Source organism: Sylvia atricapilla, chromosome 18, assembly GCF_009819655.1.
Source record: "Sylvia atricapilla isolate bSylAtr1 chromosome 18, bSylAtr1.pri, whole genome shotgun sequence".
Classification (NCBI taxonomy): Eukaryota; Metazoa; Chordata; class Aves; order Passeriformes; family Sylviidae; genus Sylvia; species Sylvia atricapilla.
Window position 1 is genome coordinate 6144291 of NC_089157.1, and position 19831 is coordinate 6164121.

The 19831-nt window shown below is 48.0% G+C and overlaps 1 protein-coding gene across 1 annotated transcript in view; it reads right to left on the reverse strand.

Moving 5' to 3' along the window:
• Nucleotides 1-605: 605 nt before the first annotated feature.
• The window catches only part of SHISA6 (shisa family member 6), a 40206-nt gene continuing 20980 nt past the window's right edge, over nt 606-19831 (reverse strand). The window contains exon 3 of the mRNA XM_066332444.1: nt 606-1838. Coding sequence (XP_066188541.1) covers nt 1717-1838 — 122 coding nt within the window. The 3' untranslated portion in view covers nt 606-1716. The remainder of the gene's footprint in view (nt 1839-19831) is intronic.

The following is a 19831-nucleotide window of genomic DNA, read 5'->3' on the forward strand; positions in this document are numbered from 1 at the left end:
AGCAGGACACCCCACTCCATCACTCCTGGGGTACCTTTGCTACCTGACCCTAAATCCACTCCTGATGTGGCAGGACATGACCCTAAAATTCCTCTGGGATGGGGAAACCTGGTGTGAAATGCCACCCATGGGTCCTTCCTTGGACCACTGCAGCTCCCAGCCCACCTGAGGTTCCTCTGCTTCCCTTCCCTCGGTGCAGAGCTGGACTGGGACTGCAGGGTATCGCTTTGCAGGGTACTGGAATACAGCATGGGATAGCAGGGTATTGGATTACAGATCTGGGATTGTAGGGTATTGGATTACAGGATTGGAACTGAGGGTATTGGACCACAAATCTGGAATTTCAGGGTATTGGATTAGACAGTATTGGATTACAAAACTGGAATTGCAAGGTATTGGATTATAAATTTGGGATTGAAGGGCATTGGATTGGAGGACTGGAATTGCAAGGTATTGGGTTACAAAACTGGAAATTCAAGATATTGGATTACAGGGCTGGGATTGCAGGGTATTGGGTCACAAATCTGGAATTTCAGGATATTGGATTACAAGTCCCACGGGCGCTGCCTCAGCCTCAGTAAACTTTATTTAAGCACACACAGACATAACACAGACAATATACATATATTTTGTTTCTTCTCTGACAGTTCTACAGGACCAACACTACTTTGGATGACACTCGTGGAAAACTGGAAAAAAAGCGCAGGAAATGTAGGAATAAATAAAATCTAAAATAAAATAAAATAAAAAGAAATCAAGGTCCTTTAATCATTTGCGAGTCACGGTCATCCACAGAAACAACACAGGAGCACGAGGACACAGCTCCACATACAGTACATTGGTCTATAGAGGGATCTCCACATACATTGTGTCTAGGAAGGAGTACAGCAGTCTTGGGGACACAAAAAAGGGGACAGGAATGGCACATGCACCCCCAGTGACACAGCCAGGGCACCGGTGGCAGGGCAGGAGAGGGGACAGGAGGACACTCGGAGCACGTCTCACTGTACACTAGAAAAACTCACCAAAAAAAGGCAACAGCATCATCAATAAACATTGCCCGGGGCTGTGGTGTCACCAGGACACAGCTCTGGTGTCACCAGGACACAGCTCTGGTGTCACCAGAAGTCCCCCTGGGTACTTGGTTATTTGTCTTAAAGGGCTAACAGCCGTCTCTCCACAGATATTTATATACAGTACATGTACACAGAACATACACAGAGCAGCATATGTGGTTTGGGTTCTTTTTTTTTTTTTTGTGTTTTCCTGTTTGTACATTATATCACAGGTTTTCTAGGAACACAGAAAATATAGCGCTAAAAAGAAAATAATTTTATAAAATATTTATCGTAATTCCCCCTCCCGATCTAAATAAATAAGTAAATAAATAAAGGAATAAATAAAAATAAAAAGCCCAGAAGTCAAAGTAAAGAACTCCAGACCCACAGTCTGGAAGTGGTCACTGCCTGCCCTGGGCCAGCTGGACATTCCTTCCCCTTTGGGAGCACCCAAGCACCAGGAAAACACAAAGCTGGAGGAACATTCCCACTGCAGAGCCCGAGTGGAGGCTGGCATTCCCCTGCCAGGACCCGCGGGTCCTGCAAGCCCAGCACTGCCCCAGCAGCCACAATTCCTGGGCTGACCCCGCTGCCAGCTCACAGCTTTGGATTTAGAACGTAATTTCCTTTTCCTTTTTTTTTTTTTTTTTTTATTTATTTAGCAAAAAATGGTTTCCACTGTACCCTTCGTGTGTCCTCTTCCTAATGTGACGAAGCCGGAGGAGATGAAATTATGGAGATCTGGGCCTCCACTGCGATAAATATCCTTCCCATAGTGACCTGCCAGGGAAAAGGAGACAAAGACACCTCCAGTCAGCCTCTCTGGGCTGGGCTTTACAGATTTATCATGCAGATTGATAATAGAGAAAATATATATTATTATCTATATAATAATATAATATAGATATAGAATATAATATACAATATCTATGTATTATAAATATATTATAAATACATTATCTACATAACAATAAATATTATATATGATTGATAGATGATATATGATATTATATATTGCACATTATATATTATATACTAGGTAGATTTATAACATACATAGTATGTAATATGAATTTATAATAGAGGTAACAGATAATATAGATTTATAATATATCTTTTATATATAATATATTAGACAGATTTATAATATATAATATAGATGATATTGTTTTATAATATATATTATATATCATACTAGATAAATTTACAATATAGATAATATTGTCTTATAATATATATATTATATATTGATTTATAATATATTTGATATATCATATATTATATAAATTTATAGTATATATAATATGTAATATGGATTTATAATATGGATTTATAACTTATAATATATATAATATAAAATCATTATATATATAAAATATATAATGCATATTTATTATATAGAGAGATAATATAGTTTTATTATATGTAATACATAATATATATATTATGCATTATACATTATACATTATTATTATATATATAACACAGATATAATATAGATTACTATATTTATTTATGTGCTACACTGCTCTCCTGTGTCACTCTCACACAGTGTCTGTGTGGTTATACAGATTCATAATATAATATAATATAATATATAGATTTAAATATATAATATTTATAATATATATTTATACATTCTAATAGATATTAAATATATACATATATAATATATATAATATATATATTATAGAATTTATATATTGGGATACATTAATATGTTGATGTATTAATATGTATTTTATCTATATAAATATATTATATAGGTTTAGAATATATGTAATATATTTAATATAGATTTGGAATATGTATAATACATAATATACAGACATAATCTGGATTTGTATATTTGTCACTGTGCTCCAGAGCCCTGCTGTGTCACCCTCACACGCATTGCACCATCACTGGCCCCCCCATGGTGACACAGATCAGCACCTGCAGCAACACCAAAGGCTCAGTTCTTTGTGGGCAAACACTGATGGAGAACAACAACTGCACGTTCTGGAAATCGCCCAGGAGTGAACGGGATCTGAGAGGGGAAGCACCAAATCGCCAAATCCAATCAAAATTTCCCAAAATTCGGGAACTTGCCTCATCCCTGGCTCACATCCACATTTGCTCACCCAAGGGCCTGGCCTCACTCACACCCTCCAGGTGAAAGAAAGTGAAGAGATGCCAGGCAGAGCCCTGAGAACATCCTGGTGACAGGGATTTTGTCCCAGTGTCACCCCTGCCCAGCCTGGTCCCATGTCCCCATGAACAGCAGGACAGCAAACTTGGATTTTAGCTGGGATTTGCTCTGCTCCATGCATGGCACCCCTGTACAGCTCTTCAAGTGCAAAAGTCTCCTCAAAAGATTTCCTCAGAGATTTCTCAGTCCCTGGCAGAGTGGGTTCAAGTGACACCCAGCTTTTTAATATTTTAATAGGTTAATAAAGGAAAATAAAAAGCATCCTGCCTCCCTGTTACCATGCAAAGCCCCGAAACGAGGACACAGAGGATTTTTCAGATATTCTTTATCATCTCCTCCCTTCTTCACGTCGTTAGTTTTTTCTGTTCCTTTTACTTCAGGAAGAGGCAGAGATGAGATAGGAGCAGGGGGAGGGAAAGGGGGCGGCCTCGGGGGCTGAATGCAGCTCAATTCCAGGGAAATTCCACTTTTCCCTGATTTCCTGCGCGGGCTGTGAAGCAGAGCTGGGTCAGGCAGCTGTGGACAGCAGGAGCAGGAGGACACGCAGGATCCAGGTGGGAACAGCCTGGCCCACACTGGTCCTGCTCTGGTTTGAGAATTAATTCACAGAGACTGACCAAAAACCTGTTTATTCCCACCCAATTTCACCCGTGGGAAGTAAGAGAGGCTCTGGAACCTTCCCTCTTTCCCCTGCAGGCACTGGGTTCTGGTTTATAAAAACCCCAGGGCAAGTACATACCTCTCTAAAAAAATGCTACAAAATGCTGATTTCCTTGAAAAATCAGTGTGGTTGGAGTGATTTTCCTTTTACTTCAGATTTCAGGGATTTTTCATAGAATCACAGAAGAGTTTGGATTGGAAGGGACCTTAAAGCTCTTCCAGTGCCACCCCTGCCATGGCAGGGACACCTCCCACTGTCCCAGGCTGCTCCAAGCCCCAGTGTCCAGCCTGGCCTTGGGCACTGCCAGGGATCCAGGGGCAGCCACAGCTGCTCTGGGAATTCCATCCCAGCTCCTCCTCACCCTCCCAGGGAACAATTTCTCCCCAGATTCCCACCTAACCCTGCCCTGTGTCAGTCTGAAGCCATTCCCTGTCTCCCCAGCCCTTGTCAATTGTCCCTCTCCATCTTTCCTGCAGCTCCTTTCAGGTCCTGGAAGGTCACCCTGAGCTCAGCCCAAAGCTTCTCCTCTGCAGGTGAACAATCCCAGCTGTGGCAGCTTTTCCTCCCAGCAGAGCTGCTCCATCCCTCTGCCCATCCTGGAGCCTCCTCTGGGCTCTCTGCAGCAGCTCCAGCTCCTGCCTGGGCTGTTTTGGGGCAGCTCTGCAGGTGGGGTCTCACCTGAGCCCCTCTGTCCTCCCCCAGTGGGTCTGAGCAGGCTCCAGCCCCAAATCCCCAGCAGGTGCCAGGCCAGGAGAGGCTGGCACAGGCTCTGCCAGCCCAGGGATGGTGCTGGGGAGGCTCAGAGGAGCTCACAGGGCAGGCAGGAGATGCTGACACTGCTGACAAATGTTCATTCCCATCTAATAGAGAAACCAGCCCACTCCCTTCCCACACGGGGTTGTTTCTGGTCAAGGTCAGCCAAGTGCAGGCTGCGAACATCACCAAACACACCCCAAGTGTTTCCACAGCTTTGGGAGCGCTGGCAGCTCCCAGTTTTATTCTCACAGCTGTGGCAATGAGAGGTGGTGGCAAAAACCTCCAAAAGTGTGGAGGCATCCCCCAGAAATTCCCGGAGAAGAGTGTCCAGAAAAATGAAAGAAGGATTTTCTATTTCCATGGCAAACACCATGGGTTCTCTCCCTTTCCTTCCCACCTCCCTCCTGCAAGCTCTGGCTCCTGGATTCCTGGGAAAGGAGGCAGAGCTCTGGGTGCCTGAACTATTTGTGCTCCAGGAGATGTTTGTGCTGGTCCTGAGATGCTCTGGGGCTGCAATGCCCAGGTGGATTTCCTTCTCTCTGTCCCCCTTCTAAAACATCTTTGCTTTCCAGTGAGCCGGTTTTGTTCCTAAAACATCTTTGCTGCCCCTTTGCTTTCCATTGAGACAATTTTTGCTGCCATCCCAGGAATTTCTGTGCTCTCAGGACCAGCCACTCTGGTGGATGCAGTGCCATAAATCTCCTGTTTTAAACCAGGAGGAAAGAACCACACCAATATTGCTGCTCTCCTCCAGCTGAAATCAGCTGCCTTTTTTTTTTTTTTACGGGTCCCTTCGGAGAACCTGCTTAAGGCAGATCAAGAAGGGGAAGTTTATAAAAAAGCAAACATTTACTGGCAGATTGAGGCTTGTTCATCAGCCATTTGCTCTCTGAACCTTGCTCTGCCCCTGCTTATGGAACATTGTAGTTCAATTAAAACATCCCTGTGATAACGAGCCATTAGCATTTGAACAGGAGTTACATTTTCCCAGGAGAAATTCAAATTTGCAGACTTCAAGCAGCATGACTTTTCCCTTTCCATGGATGTATTATAGGATGCTACGTTTGCTTTTTTGGTTGGTGGTTGTTGTTGTGGGGTTTTTTCTGTTGTTTTTTCTTGTTTGTTTGTTTTTGGTTTGTTTTTGTTTTTTGTTTTTTGGGTTTTTTTTTTAATTTTTCTTTTTATTACGGCTCTCTTGTGATCATTTCTTTCGGCCTTGCAAAATTCAGGGAAGATTCTGAGTTTTTCCCATTTTTTTTTTCCCTCCCTAGGGGCTACTGAGGGGCCAAATCCAGATGTTGTTATTTAATTTATTCATCACAATCCCATCCTGAGCTGGCTGTTTCCCACTGGAAGTGAAGAGTCCCTTGGAGCAATCCCAAATGCAGGTGCCCAGCGGAGCAGAGGGAGCACACACAGGACCATGCCAGAGCAGGAATTTCCCCATTTCCTCCTCCACCGGGGCCTTTCTGCCTCCAGCTGTGCTCTCCCCGAGGTGCTGGGAGTCCTTCCAGAGCTGCCACGAGCTGCTGGAGCTGCCTGTGCCCTGGGCTGGGAAGGAGCTTCTGGAACTCATCCCAGATGTTCACAGTGACCGAGTTGAACCTCGGTGCTGCCCTCTGCCCTCTGGTGAGAGAGCTAAAAAATGGCAAATTCCTTGAAAAATCGGTGTGGTTGGAGTGATTTTCCTTTTAATTCAGATTTCAGGGATTTTTCATAGAATCACAGAAGGGTTTGGATTGGAAGGGACCTTAAAGCTCTTCCAGTGCCACCCCTGCCAAGGGCAGGGACACCTCCCACTGTCCCAGGCTGCTCCAAGCCCCAGTGTCCAGCCTGGCCTTGGGCACTGCCAGGGATCCAGGGGCAGCCACAGCTGCTCTGGGAATTCCATCCCAGCTCCTCCTCACCCTCACAGGGAGCAATTCCTTCCCAATATCCCACCTAACCCTGCCCTGTGTCAGTCTGAAGCCATTCCCTGTCTCCCCAGCCCTTGTCAATTGTCCCTCTCCATCTTTCCTGCAGCTCCTTTCAGGTCCTGGAAGGTCACCCTGAGCTCAGCCCAAAGCTTCTCCTCTGCAGGTGAACAATCCCAGCTGTGGCAGCCTTTCCTCCCAGCAGAGCTGCTCCATCCCTCTGCCCATCCTGGAGCCTCCTCTGGGCTCTCTGCAGCAGCTCCAGCTCCTGCCTCTGCTGCTTTGGGCTCTCACCTGAGCACAGGGGCAGAGTTCCCCTCCCCTCCCTGCTGCCCACCCTGGGCTCAGCCCAGGGCACCGAGGATTTTTGGGTCCCAGAGCACCCCAAATCCTCCACCCAGGGCTGCTCACTCTGCTCACCCCCAGCCCTGTCCCCTCCTGCCACCCACAGCTGGGCTGGGTAGCACTGTGACCCCTCCTCATTTCCCTGTTTGCCCAGGGGGCCCTGCCTGCACATTTTGAGGCTCTGGGAATGAAATCCCAGCCCCAGAGCTGCTCCTGCCGGGGTCACACAGCACAAAGAGCTCCCAAAGCAAAGCAGCCCCTGCCCCAGCCCACGGCACACACGTCGCTCCCTGTCCATGCAGGTTCTGCATCTCTGTTTCTCCTGGCTCAGATCAGATTTAAATGCTGCTCCAGAGCCCCGTGTTTGAGCTTCTGGAAGAGGCTTTTGCTGCCCTTTTGCTCCCTGTTCTGGCTCAGGATCTGCTCCATGTGCCCCAATGCCTGTGAGCCCCTGGACTCAGCCCTCGGCTTTGGGGCTGTGGGACCAAAGCAAAGCAAGAGAAACCCTTCCACAGCTCCACATTCCCAGCAGGGACTGAAGCAAGGTGGAATTCAGCTTCTTTCCTGTGGGAAATGGATTTGTTGGGAATTCTCAAAGCCTGACAGAAGGTTCACACAGTTTTGTGCATCCCTATGCAAACTCTGAGATAAAAAATGGTGTGTTAGAAATGCCATGGAATAGGACAGACATTGCTGAGAGAGAAATGGAACTGGAAACAAGTTTCAGATCATGATCTTGCAAACAGAGCAGATATGTTTGAGAAATAAAACTTTGAAAGATGTATTGTAGCAAGACCCACGTGGGATAATTTAATGGATGATTTGCTTTAAGGCATTAGCAGCATTGTGTGGCAAAAGCTGATAGGCCAAGAAACACTTCTAATGTATTGTAATTAGGAAATAGTTTGGCTTCTGATTGTGATGGTGTGAATTGTAACATCTGTATTGTCTCACCCTTCTCATGAGACTGAAAATGGAATAAAAGTCTTTAAAACACCTCTCAGGAGCCCCATCTCTGGGTCAGAAAAAGGCAAAATCCGACACTTTTCCCCCTTCTCCTCTAGTTCCAGGGGAGCAGAGTGCTCTGCCTGCCACACAATAAAGGCAAACTCTTCAGGGCACAGAGCTGGGAGGGAACATTTCATTACAAAGACATCCTACAGAACACACATATGGAACAACCTCGGCCACAAACTGCAATTACAACCCCGGCCTCTGCTTTAACAGAATTATTAGAGCTGAACTAAAATGCTGCTATTCCACCTCTTGGAAATGTTATTACTGAGCACAGATTACATCAGCCCGAGAAGGGCAGACAGGGACTGGCGTGGACAGACTTTTGCAAGATGCAAAAAGAGATCTGACCTCAGCCTCGTCACAAACTGCCCTGGGGAAAAGAACCTTGCACCCAGGGAGGAGCCCTGACATCCAACTCCTCAGCACAGACTTCTGGTCAGGCAGATTTCTGCAGGAAAAGAAAAAAATCTTTTCATTTTTGGGGGGTGGTTGGAGGGTCCACAGCCTCCCTGCTCCTGGTGCTGCTCATTTCTGCTGGAGGGATTCTTCTGGGGCTCTTCCCCACATAATAGAGCTGTGATGCCTTGGGAAGGCTGGGCTGGAACAGAGACTGGACAGAGCTAAGAGAATAAAGTAGAGATTTATTTAAAGGCCTTTAAGGACACACCTTGGGCAGGACAAGATCCTGGCCTGGGCTATACCCGAGGTGGACCATAAATGGTCACAAAATGGTCACAAAATGACAAACAGTCACGAAGTCCCACGCTTTTATAAGTTTTGACCCATTTACATATTGGGGTTTAATTGTCCTGTTGCAGCTCCAGGTAATGCAGTCCCATCCTCCCAGTTTGCTCTCCTCAATTCACCATTTGCACTTTTTGGGCCTGAAGCTGCAGCAGTATCCTTGGTTCTGGGGCTGGAAAAGGATTGTTTTGTCTGACTGAGCCGTGAGGAGAACTGGCTAACACTTTATATGAAGTTCAGAGTTCTATATTAATGCAGTACAGAATCTGGAAAACATGAAAACTACAATTTAAGGCATCATGCCTGGCACTGGAAAAGCTGGAGACGCTCGGAGCTGTGCTGGCTCCTGTGACCCAGGGAACATCTCCTTTGTTAATTGTTTACTCCATTAACTACAGCAGCTGTCCTTGACTTTGAAACCCCCTGCGAGCTGGAACAGGCTGGAAGAGGCTTCAGGAAGCAGCACTTTTAGGTTGTGTTAACTTTAAAAAATGGCTCTGTGAAAGGCAAACCCGAGAGTGCAGCGCTCGAGGGTCCCGGCGGCCACGTGGGAGGACAGAAATGCGGCCGTGAGCTCATGCTCTGCTCAGATAAAAGCACTTTCGAAAGGAGGGGATTAAGTGGATAAGAAAAATAAATCAAAGCCCCTCTCCAGCTCTCCACAAGCACGTTCTGGGCAGCACAAAACCCATGGAAGGGCTGGAACAGTCCTGCTTCCATGGGCTGCTTCCCCTGCCCAGGGACATAGACATGACCCGGAGCTCTGATGGTCCCCAAAGAGCAAACCCTAAACCTCTAAAGCCCCTAAAACCCCTAAAACCACTAAAATCACCCCTTTGCTCTGCAGCACAGCAGGAGGAAGGGGCCTCTTTACAGAATCCCAGGATGGTTTGGGTTGGAAGAGACCTTAAAGCTCATCCAAGGGCTTAAAGCCATGGGCAGGGACAACCTCCACTGCCCCAGGCTGCTACAAGCCCCAATGTCCAGCCTGGTCTTGGACATTCCAGGGATCCAGGGGCAGACAGTTTCTCTGGGCACCCTGTGCCAGGGCCTGCCCACCCTCAGAGGGAGGAATCTTTTCCCTTTCTCTTCCCTTTCCCTGCTCCGGTCCTGCTCTCTGCCAGACCCTTCAGAGCTGCCAGTGTCACCCAAAATCTCCCAGGCACACACAGGGTGGGATTGTTGGGGAGTCTGTGCAGGCCCAGGGGTTGGACTCTGCTCCTTGTTGGGCCCCTTCCAGCTCAGGAAATTCTGTGGCTCTGTAGGGATATTTTATAGCCTTGATTTGTGCTTTCACTACATTTTATGTGATGGCCCTGGCACAGGGTGCCCAGAGAAACTGTGGCTGCCCCCGGATCCCTGAAAGTGTCCAAGGCCAGGCTGGACAGGGTGACTCTGGAACTACCCTGAGTGGCTTTGGGACTGCTCTGGGTGACTCTGTCACTGCTTTGGGTGGCTCTGGGACTCTGTCACTGCCTTGGCTGGCTGCCCCATCCCTGGAACACTCACCACTCAACTGACACCCACTTGTATTGGGGTCAGATGTGCAAGGACAGGACAAGGAGCCATTCCCAGAGCACACTGAAGGAATCTGCCCAGCCTCTCCTTTAATGACACTCTGACACTCAGCACCAGCAGCTCCCTGTGTCCTGCTTTGGGGTGAGTCCCAGGGGCTGCTCCAAGCCCCATCCCCTCCCTGAACACTTTGTACCCCTGGAACTGAGCAGCTGCTCAGGGGCTGAGGAGCACCAGAGGCAGCCAAGCTGTGCTGCTGCTGCTGGAGTCTCATTTAGAGAGGGCCTAATATTCCCCTCCTAATTAATTTGTTCTGTTCGCCTGCGACCGAACTGGCTTTTGTTCTTCGGGAGCTCCTCAAAAATTAGCTGCAATACCTGGTGGAATTTAATTATGTAAGCTAAGGAAAGTGATTAAGGGCAAAAGGGAGAGCTGATCACACCTCCCAGGCTTCAAGGGTGTCAGCAGAACGGAGGCAGAACCTGCTCCTCTCAGGTGGAGGGAGAATGCTGAGGAGTGACTGCCCCAGCAGGGATTTAAGGCTGGAGATAAACATCCCCTGATGTCAGCATGGCTTTGGAGGGTCAAATAAATCTGTCCAGATTTGCCTCAGAGGCCATTCCAGGGAAATCAGGGCTGCACATCCGCCCTGCATGGCAGCTCTGGGTTCTCTGGGGCTCCTCTATCCCCTCGGGAGCTGAGGGCTCCACAGGCTGCCAGGGGAACTCAGGGGGGACTGCTCCTGATCTCCGCCAGGATTAGCTGCATCCAGACTCTGGAACCACACATCCCAGTGGCACAGCTGAGCCAGCCAGGTGCTGAACATGAGGGGATTCAGGAATTGGGGGTCTTGGCTCAGACTTCAACAGGAATACTGTCAAACTGCACAATTCTCTGCTAAACATGAAGGGGATTCAGGAATTGAGGCAGTCTTGGAGCAGCCTTTCACAGGAATTCTGTCAAACTGCACAAATTACAGGAATTCTGTCAAACTGCTAAATATGAGGGGGATTTGGGAGGGTCTTGGGACAGACTTCAACAGGGATTCTGTCAAACTGCACAGTTCTCTGATAAACATGAGGGGCATTCAGGAACTGGGGGGTCTTGGGGCAGACTTTACAGAAAATCTGTAAAACTGAACAATTCCCTGCTAAACATGAAGGAGGTTCAGGAATTGGGGGCTCTTGGGACAAATTTTACAGGAATTCTGTAAAACTGCCCAATTTGCTGCTGAACATGAGGGGGATTCAGGAATTGGGGGTGGGTCTTGGGGCAGACTTTGACAGGAATTCTGTCAAACTGCACAAATTACAGGAATTCTGTCAAACTGCACAATGCCAGCAGTGTCTTTGCCTGTGCTTCAGTCTGAGAACTGGGAGATGGTGATAACACCGATTTTCTCAGCTGGGCCTTGGGAGCCTCCTTATAAATATTTATGCAGTGCTCTGTTTATAATTGTGAGTAAATAAATGGGTGTATGGAATTCACAGTCCAAGGGTGCGAGTTGTTCTGTTTCACACCCTCAAACGGAGCCATTCATGGTTTCTGCTTTCCTCTGGAAGCAAAGGATTCGGGAGGAACAACTTCAAAACCTCCCAAATCAAAGGGAGCTGCAATCAGGAAAGAAAAGCCAAGATTTAAGGGGCAAACCTTGCTGACATCAGGAAAGACAGGGAAAAGCTCTTAGTCAGTTCTTCCTGTGCCTGAAGATGGAGATGGTGCCTGCTGGAGTTTATCAAGTGCTGAAGTGTCCAGATCCTTTCTTAAATCATTTTGAGAGGGGACATCATGCTCAGAGACTCAGAATCTTTTGGGATCTTACCTCCTCATTCTCCTGTGACACCTACAGGGGTTTTGGGGACCTTCTGGGAACCCTCGTGGTTGTTTTTCTGCATTTTCCTACTCTCTTTGTCCTGAGCTGCAGTTGTCTATGGCCTTGTCCTTGACTTTGTCCCTGCCCTTGTCCCCAGCTCTGCAGCCAGATGAAGGTGCCCATTCCCAATGAACCCATTGGGTGATGGCAGGGGAGCTGAAACTGGGCAGTCATCCTGTTCCCTTCCAAGCCAACCATTCCAGGATGCCATGAGCCTTTCCTGGACACCTGTGCCAGCAGCCAGGCCATGCCCTGCAGCTCCTGCTGTCACTGTTGGCACCTCTAGGCACACCCAGCCAGCCCAGCTCCAGGTAACTCCTGTCCCCAGCATGGTCCCACCACCCTTCCCTTCACCTGAACATGCATCTGGAGAAAAAAACCAAAGGAAAAACCAAAAAACATGTGACATTAGCATGGGAATGATTCCCTGCCTGTGCTGTCAGGAGGTGGCAAGGAGCTAAATCTCACCAGACAGGCACTGATGGATGGTGGCACTCAGAATTAACCAGAGGGATATTTATATTTTCCCTGCCTAGCCTTGGAATGAGTCCCTCTGTGTTTGGCAGCACTCCCCCAGAGCTGCTGAGGGCTGAGGCAGATGCCTGCAGAAAGCAGGGCTGGCTTTGTTTACGAGGGACTTACTCTCACAGGGAGGAACTCAGCCAGTTGCTTTCATCTTAAAGGTGACAATGTGATTTTCATGAGTGAAAGAGAGTTCAGCCTTGGACCCCTTCTGCAGGAGTCTCTGCTGTGGGACAGTTGAATTTGTCTGAGTTGGGGAATTGTAGAATTGTAAAATCACAGAATCATGGAATCATGGAATTGTAGAATCATTGAGACATGGATTGTAGAATCATAGAGGCATTGAATCATAGAATCATGGAATCGCAGAATCACAGAATCATGGAATCAGAGAGATGGAATCCCAGAAACATGGAATTGTAGAATGATAGAATCATTGAATCATAGAATGCTGGAATAATAGAAACATGGAATCATAGAAACATGGAACCATAGATTCATTGAATCATAGACTTATGGAATTGTAGAGTCATAGAATCATGAAATTGTAGTATCATAGACTCATAGAAAAATGGAATCATGGAAACATGGAAATCACAGAATCATGGAATCACAGACTTATGGAATTACAGAGTCACAGAATTGTAGAATTATGGAATTGTGGAATCATAGAAACACGAAACCACAGAACCATAAAATCACAGAGTCATAGAATCATGGAATGGTTTGAGTTGGAAGGGAACCAATCCTTAAAGGCCATCCCAGCCCAGCTCTGCCATGGCAGGGACATCTTCCACTGTTCCAGGCTGCTCCAAGCCCCGTCCAGCCTGGCCTTGGGCACTGCCAGCCCTCACTGGACAAAGCTGTGTCCAGCTGCCCTCCAGGGCTGGTTTTGCTCCCCTCCCTGGCAGCCAGCAAAGAGCCCTCAGGGCAGCCACCAGGCCACCTTGCTTTTTTGGACTATTTTCTGTTTGGCTGGATTGCTAATGCCAGAGTAATTACTTAGGAAAATTCCTTAATCAAAATCACATTTGTGGTGGTAATGAGCAAATAGGTCAAGGAGAGCCAAGTGCCTTAGGAGCAGGAGCTGCTTCCCTGAGCACGTGCAGAGCTGGTGCCCTACAAGGGCCAGGGCTGTGCCCCAGGGCCTGTTTGCAGGGCAGAGGTGCCTTGTCCTGGGCTGGATTCACATCCAGAGCATCCACATCCCCCAGAGGCATCACCTAGACTTTGTCCTGTGTGTCTGTGCCCACCCTGAGCTGAGCCAGCGCCCCTCAGTGAGGTGTTGGATCTAAACACCAGTAATGGGGTGACCCAGAGGCGTCCCATGAGTTTTTTATTCCATTGTCAGTCTCAGTGAAGGTGGAGACATAAAAGCTGGTAAAACTCACACCATAACAACAGAAGCCACAGCTCACTTTGTTACAAGGCCTTTAAAAAGCTTTTTAGCCAATGCCAAAAGTTTACAAGCATCTACTTAAGTCAATAAACACTGCACATACACCTTACAGCATGCAATAGTTGTCTGTTTTATATTTTTTGCGGGTCAGAAACTTTCTATGCTCCAAATATTTCAAGGCCTAAAATTCAGCTCTGTTTCAAACCTCTGTCTGTGTAAGCTTATTGCAACATAGATAGAGCAATACAGATGATGATGATGATGATGATGATGATGATGATGATGATGATGATTGTTGTTGTTGTTGTTGTTGTTGTTGTTGTTATTAAGGAGCAGAATTTGTACTTGTGGGAAGAGTTCAGCACTCCCCAAACTGCCAGAGTCTATCTGAGCACCACCACCAAAAACAACTTAATTGCTTAATATTATATATATTGCCTATTATTAATTGACATTGCTTATTGTGAAAGTCCTCTGCTTTTTCAGTTCCCTCAGTGAGGTGCCAGGATGAAAGGAGTCATCCTGCTGTCCCCAGGCTGTGAGCAGAGTCCCCAAGGGGTGTGAGCTTGGCCACAGCCCCACAGCAGTGCCGGGGTGTCACACTGCTGGGTGGCACCGTGTGGGAAAAACTAAAGGTTAAGGAGGCTTTTAGAAATATGTGGAAGCAGACCCCAAAACCAGAAAGAGCTGAAGGATTTAGAAACAGCTGTAACTGCAAAGTTTGAAAGTAGGAAAAGTTACAATAGTACAGCAAGCAAGGACATGAAACCATAATCTGAGTTTTAGGTTTGGCTGGGATAGATCTTATGGCTGCAGAAAAATATACTTAAGAGCACAGTAGAAAGCCTTAAGCTTAATAATGGAATATTGTTTATTGTTAATAGATAGCACTCAAGCAAACATTGTTTCAAGCAGGTGTCTGTGTGCTTTCAGTGATTGGTAGAACAATTGTCTGTAAGCTTTAACAATATGCTATTGCCTGGAAAACTTTTACAATCCTCTGTAACAAAGAGATCTTTGGCTGCTGCTGGCAGACATGACCTGTTGCCATCCTTAAATTGTGTAAAACCCTGTCATGAGGCTGATGCTGCAATAAAAGCTCCAGGAGCAGTATTCCCATCCTGCTCGTGCCCAAAGCCAGTCACAGGCACAGCGCCACCATGCCCTGAGCCTGTCACACATCTGGGTGGCCCTGGAGCCCCCAGGCCATGCTGGAGGGGTGGGATGGGGACACCTGGGAGTGGCAGTGCTGTGCCACCCCCTGCCCTGTGCCAGGGCAGAGGAGCCCTTGCTAATTGTAAGTGCCCCAGCGAAGCCCAGAGTGAAGAGGGCAGTGCAATTAAACCTCATTAACAATTCAGGAGCATAAATCAGGAGCGGGCTGGCAGCAGCCAGTGAAACATTAATGGCCTGACAGCTGCTCCAAGGTAAATATTTCATCAGCTCCACCAAGTATCGCTCTGACAATTATGTTGGAGGGATGTTCACAGGTGTCACCTGCCACCAAGCACGGGGCTGGGAGCACATCTGTGCCAGCAGAGCAAATCCCCATGGAGTGAGCAGGGCTGGCAGCTCCTGGAGGGTCAGCCTGGACACCCGAGGAGGTGTGAGAGCAGCAGCACAGCCCACAGGGCAGAGCAGGAGCTCCAGGAGCAGGATTTGGATTTGTGGGAAGAGTTCAGCGCTCCCCAAACTGCCAGAGCCTGACTGAGCACCATGGACAGCAAAGCCGCTCCTCAGGGGAGGTTGGGCTGATGACCCTGGGGGTCTTTTCCAACCTTAAAGACTCTGAGATTCACACTGAGCTCAAGCCCCAGCAGGGGAGGAGCAGATGTCTCCAGATCTTTGGGTTTTCCTGCAGAGAAGGAGCCAGAACCTTTGTCCCTCTGGCTGAACAGCACAGCGAGAAAGGAGGAGGGTGCTGATGGTTTCTGCAGCTCTCACTCCCCCAGATGACCACATTGGTCACTGGCATTGCTGCCCACGCCTGGTCCTGCCCAGCCATGGGCACACAGAGCTCCTTTCCTTTGTGCCAGCCCAGCTCTCCCAGCCTGGGAATGATCCACATCTAGATCCAGCCCCTGCCAGCTCCCCATGGCAAAGCCCACGAGTTGTGTGCCAGGACAGGGGCTGCTCTCAGGGCTGCTGGCCCTGGGTCACTGACAGCCTCCTGAGGGACAGGGTGACCTCACAGTCGTGGAGTGACACCCATGGGGCCACACAATCACCCTGCTGCGTTCCAGAACCTTCCACAGCAACTCAACTCATCCAATCCCCTCTGCAGCTCTCCATTCCCTTCCACCAGCCCTGACGATCCCACACTGAGCCCCACCTGAATCCTTTGGTGGATAAAGCCACTGAGAATCCTGTCTCAGGCAGGTGGAGAGCTGAGTGGGTCATCCATCCACTGAGGGCACAGGGGACAGCACTTGGGGTGGGACAGGAAAGTTCCTCCAGCTGTGCCACACCTGGAGCCCCCCAGGGTCACTGCTGCACCTCTCAGAGGGTCACCAAGGAGGAGAAACACACAGAGAGCAGCCCCAGAGAGAGAGAGGAGAGCACTGACCCGTGCTGCTGGGTCTGCCAGGGCCATGCAGAGAGGGCAGAGCGCCCCAGGGGCTGCAGATCCTCCCCAGGGACAGCTCCAGGCTCTGCTCTGGGACAGGGAACAACTGAAGCTGGGCCAGGGGAGGGTTAGGTTGGATTTCAGGGAAAGGTTCTTCCCCCAGAGGGTGCTGGCACTGCCCCGGCTCCCCAGGGAATGGGCACAGCCCCAGAGCTCCAGGAGAGTTTGGACACCCAGGAATGCCCAGGGTGGGATTGCTGGGGCTCTGTGCAGGGCCAGGAGCTGGAATCCATGATCCCTGTGGGTCCTTCCAGCTCAGAAGATTCTGTGGTTCTGTGGATTCCTGCAGTTGGCAGATACTGGGTAGAAAGCCATGTATCCCACCCCACAGGACACAACAGCTGGTGTCCAAGGTGAGGATCCCAAATCCTCCACCCCACAGGACAGCTGCTGTCCAAGGTGAGGTTTAATATTTATCTCAGTGCTTTTGGGAGGGGCCTGACTGGGCCCTGGGGCAGCACTTGGGACTGGCAGTGATGGAACATCTGTGAAGCTGCTTTTAGAGAGCACCTTTTACCCACAGAAGTGATTTAACACCAGAGATCGAGGTGTTGGCACAGCTGAAAAAATCAGGGACAGATTTGGGGAGAGAGCTGCAAAAGGCCAGCCACATATTTTAGAATTATTTTCCTGAGGAGGATTTGAGGAGATGGGAACTTCATTATTTGCTAATGTTGCAGCACAGAGACTTGTCCAAAGCCCAGGGGAGTCAGAAGGAATCTTTCCATTAACTTCACTGATTGTAAGTGAGATTGTGACAGATGTACTCCCTTTTCCTTCCTCCTCAAATATTTTAAATCAAACAGCAGGAGCAGTTGGATGTGTCCTTTTCTGGAGGAGGGCATCGTTCCTGCTTAGGGCTGCTCATATAAATAACCCCAGGAGAGCCTTTCAGGTGCTCAGTCCAAGTCAGATGCTCTGAGGGTATTAAAGCTTCAGGGAAGGGGAAGTGAGGCAAGAACCACTCAATTCCCAATGTGCCTGAAAGGACAGAATTCACAGAAATCACAGAATTCACAGAATCACCAGGTTGGAAGAGACCTCCAAGATCATCGAGTCCAACCCAGCCCCAACACCTCAACTAAACCACGGCACTGAGTGCAACATCCAGGGTGTTTTTTAAATATAAAGGAAGGAAAAGAAGGAAACAGGATTTGCACCAAGGATAAAAGTTGTTTGTAGGCAACAAAATAATAAAATCGTCTTCAACATGAGCCAAACCTTCCTGCTGCATATCAGCTTAGAGAAAACCTTCTCTGAAAGCCCCCAGAAAATACTCTTAAAATGCTCCAGAAGGAGGAGATGCCCTGGAGGTATGGGCTGTGGAGAAGCTGCCTCAGGTAGAGAAATTTGATGCAAAAAAGGTGAAGGCAAAGTCTTGGCCTCAGCTCTTGGCTCTGGCTGAGCAGAGCCTGAGACAAGGCAGGGAGAGGCACTGGCTGAGCCCTTGGGGATGTGGGTGCTAAACCAGAACCTCATCAATCAGCTTTTCAGAGGCTTCAGCAATGGCTTGTGCTGGTAAACGTTCCCCCTTCCCTGTGCAAGGTCTGGGAGAGTTCCACACCTGAGCTCAGGTTGATGCCTGAAGTTTTCTCTTTCCTGTATTCCTGGTTCTGTGCTGCCCAGGGGTGCAGCTCTGAGCTCACAGTCAGTGTCACTCAGCTCTGCACAGAGCAGGGACACAAAACAAATCCTTCTCCTGCTGCACACCAAGGACAACTGGGACAAGTTTTCAGGCCCAAAAGCACAAACAAGGGTGGGCTGAAGGGAGGAACAAGAAGGATGGGACTTCATAACCTGGAGCTGGAATTGGACAACTAAACTCCAATATGCAAATGGACCAAAACTTATCAAAGTGTGAGACTTGGTGACTGTTTGTCCATTTTGTGACCATTTTGGGTTTATTTTGTGTCACCCTGATTTTTTTTAGTCTTCTGATGTTTACATCTTGTACTGGACCTTTCTCACACACTGTAACATAAACAAAGAGTGATGTTTTGTAAATGGTGCGTTCCTTCCAGGGGGAAGGACAAATTGATGGACTTCTAGGTGGACCAGTGGAGTCAAAGAGGTGTCAACCTCATCTCCCAATTCCTGATCAAAGGAATTGATCCAATTGACCAACTCCAAAGACTATATATATAAAATCAAAATCCCAAAATAAACTTCCTTCTTTCTCTTCTCACAACCTGATGGTGTGAGTGTGATCTTTGCATGTCCATCTGGCGATAATTTTGTGTCCATTTTGTGACCATTTTGGGTCCCCTTTGGGTGTAGCCCTGGCCAGGCTCTTGTCCTGCCCAAGGAGTGTCCTAAAGGCCTTTAATAAATCTCTACTTTATTCTCTTAGCTCTGTCCAGTCTCTGTTCCAGCTCAGCCTTCCCAAGGCATCAGAGTGAGGGACTCATCACACACCCAAGGATTGAACTGGAATTCCACTTCTCCAGCATCAGCTGCACTGTCACCCCTCTGGAGGCTGAGCTGGTTCTCCATGGCAAGGGTCACTCAGAGCCTCTCCAAGCCCGTGGTCACTGCTCTCCTGAGGGCTGTGGGCACCTCTGGAGTTCACTGCTCCAGGTGACAACGCCAAGGACAGAGCAGAGAACCTTTCTTCCAGTACATTTTTGTGCAGTTTAAAGTTTAAAAAAAAAAAAAAAAAAAACCCAAACCAAAACAAACAATCATCAACAAGAACAAAAAAACCCATCTGGGAACTAAAGGGAGCTGATAGTGATGGAAGCAGAGCAGAGATTGAGTTGCAATATCTGGGCAGGGGTCCAGCAGGAGGGGAGGAGAAGTTTACTGATTCTGGCACACTCTTAATGAAGCTTTGCTTCCAGCTCCTCACCTCTGTTTACACTTCCATGGAGTGTGATAGGATCAGCAATCAGGAACCAGGAGAGGCTCAACATGCAGAATGCGCTTATAAAGATTTCATCCTTCACAGTGTCAAAAAGCAACTTTCTGGAGGCCAATTTAATTGTTGTCAATACCGGTTGCAAATTGGCCTTAACATTTTAAATTGATGTTTTCTGTAAACTGCTCTGATTAATGGAAGGAAAAGATTGTGTTTCTGCCTTTCTCCTGGAGATCTAATGGAGGTAACAAACAATAATTGATCTGGCAAGACACGGAGAGGCAAACAGGGAGACTCAAAACCTGCTACAGAAATGATTTTACCTGTCCACAGCTACAGAGTGGCACAGCTGAT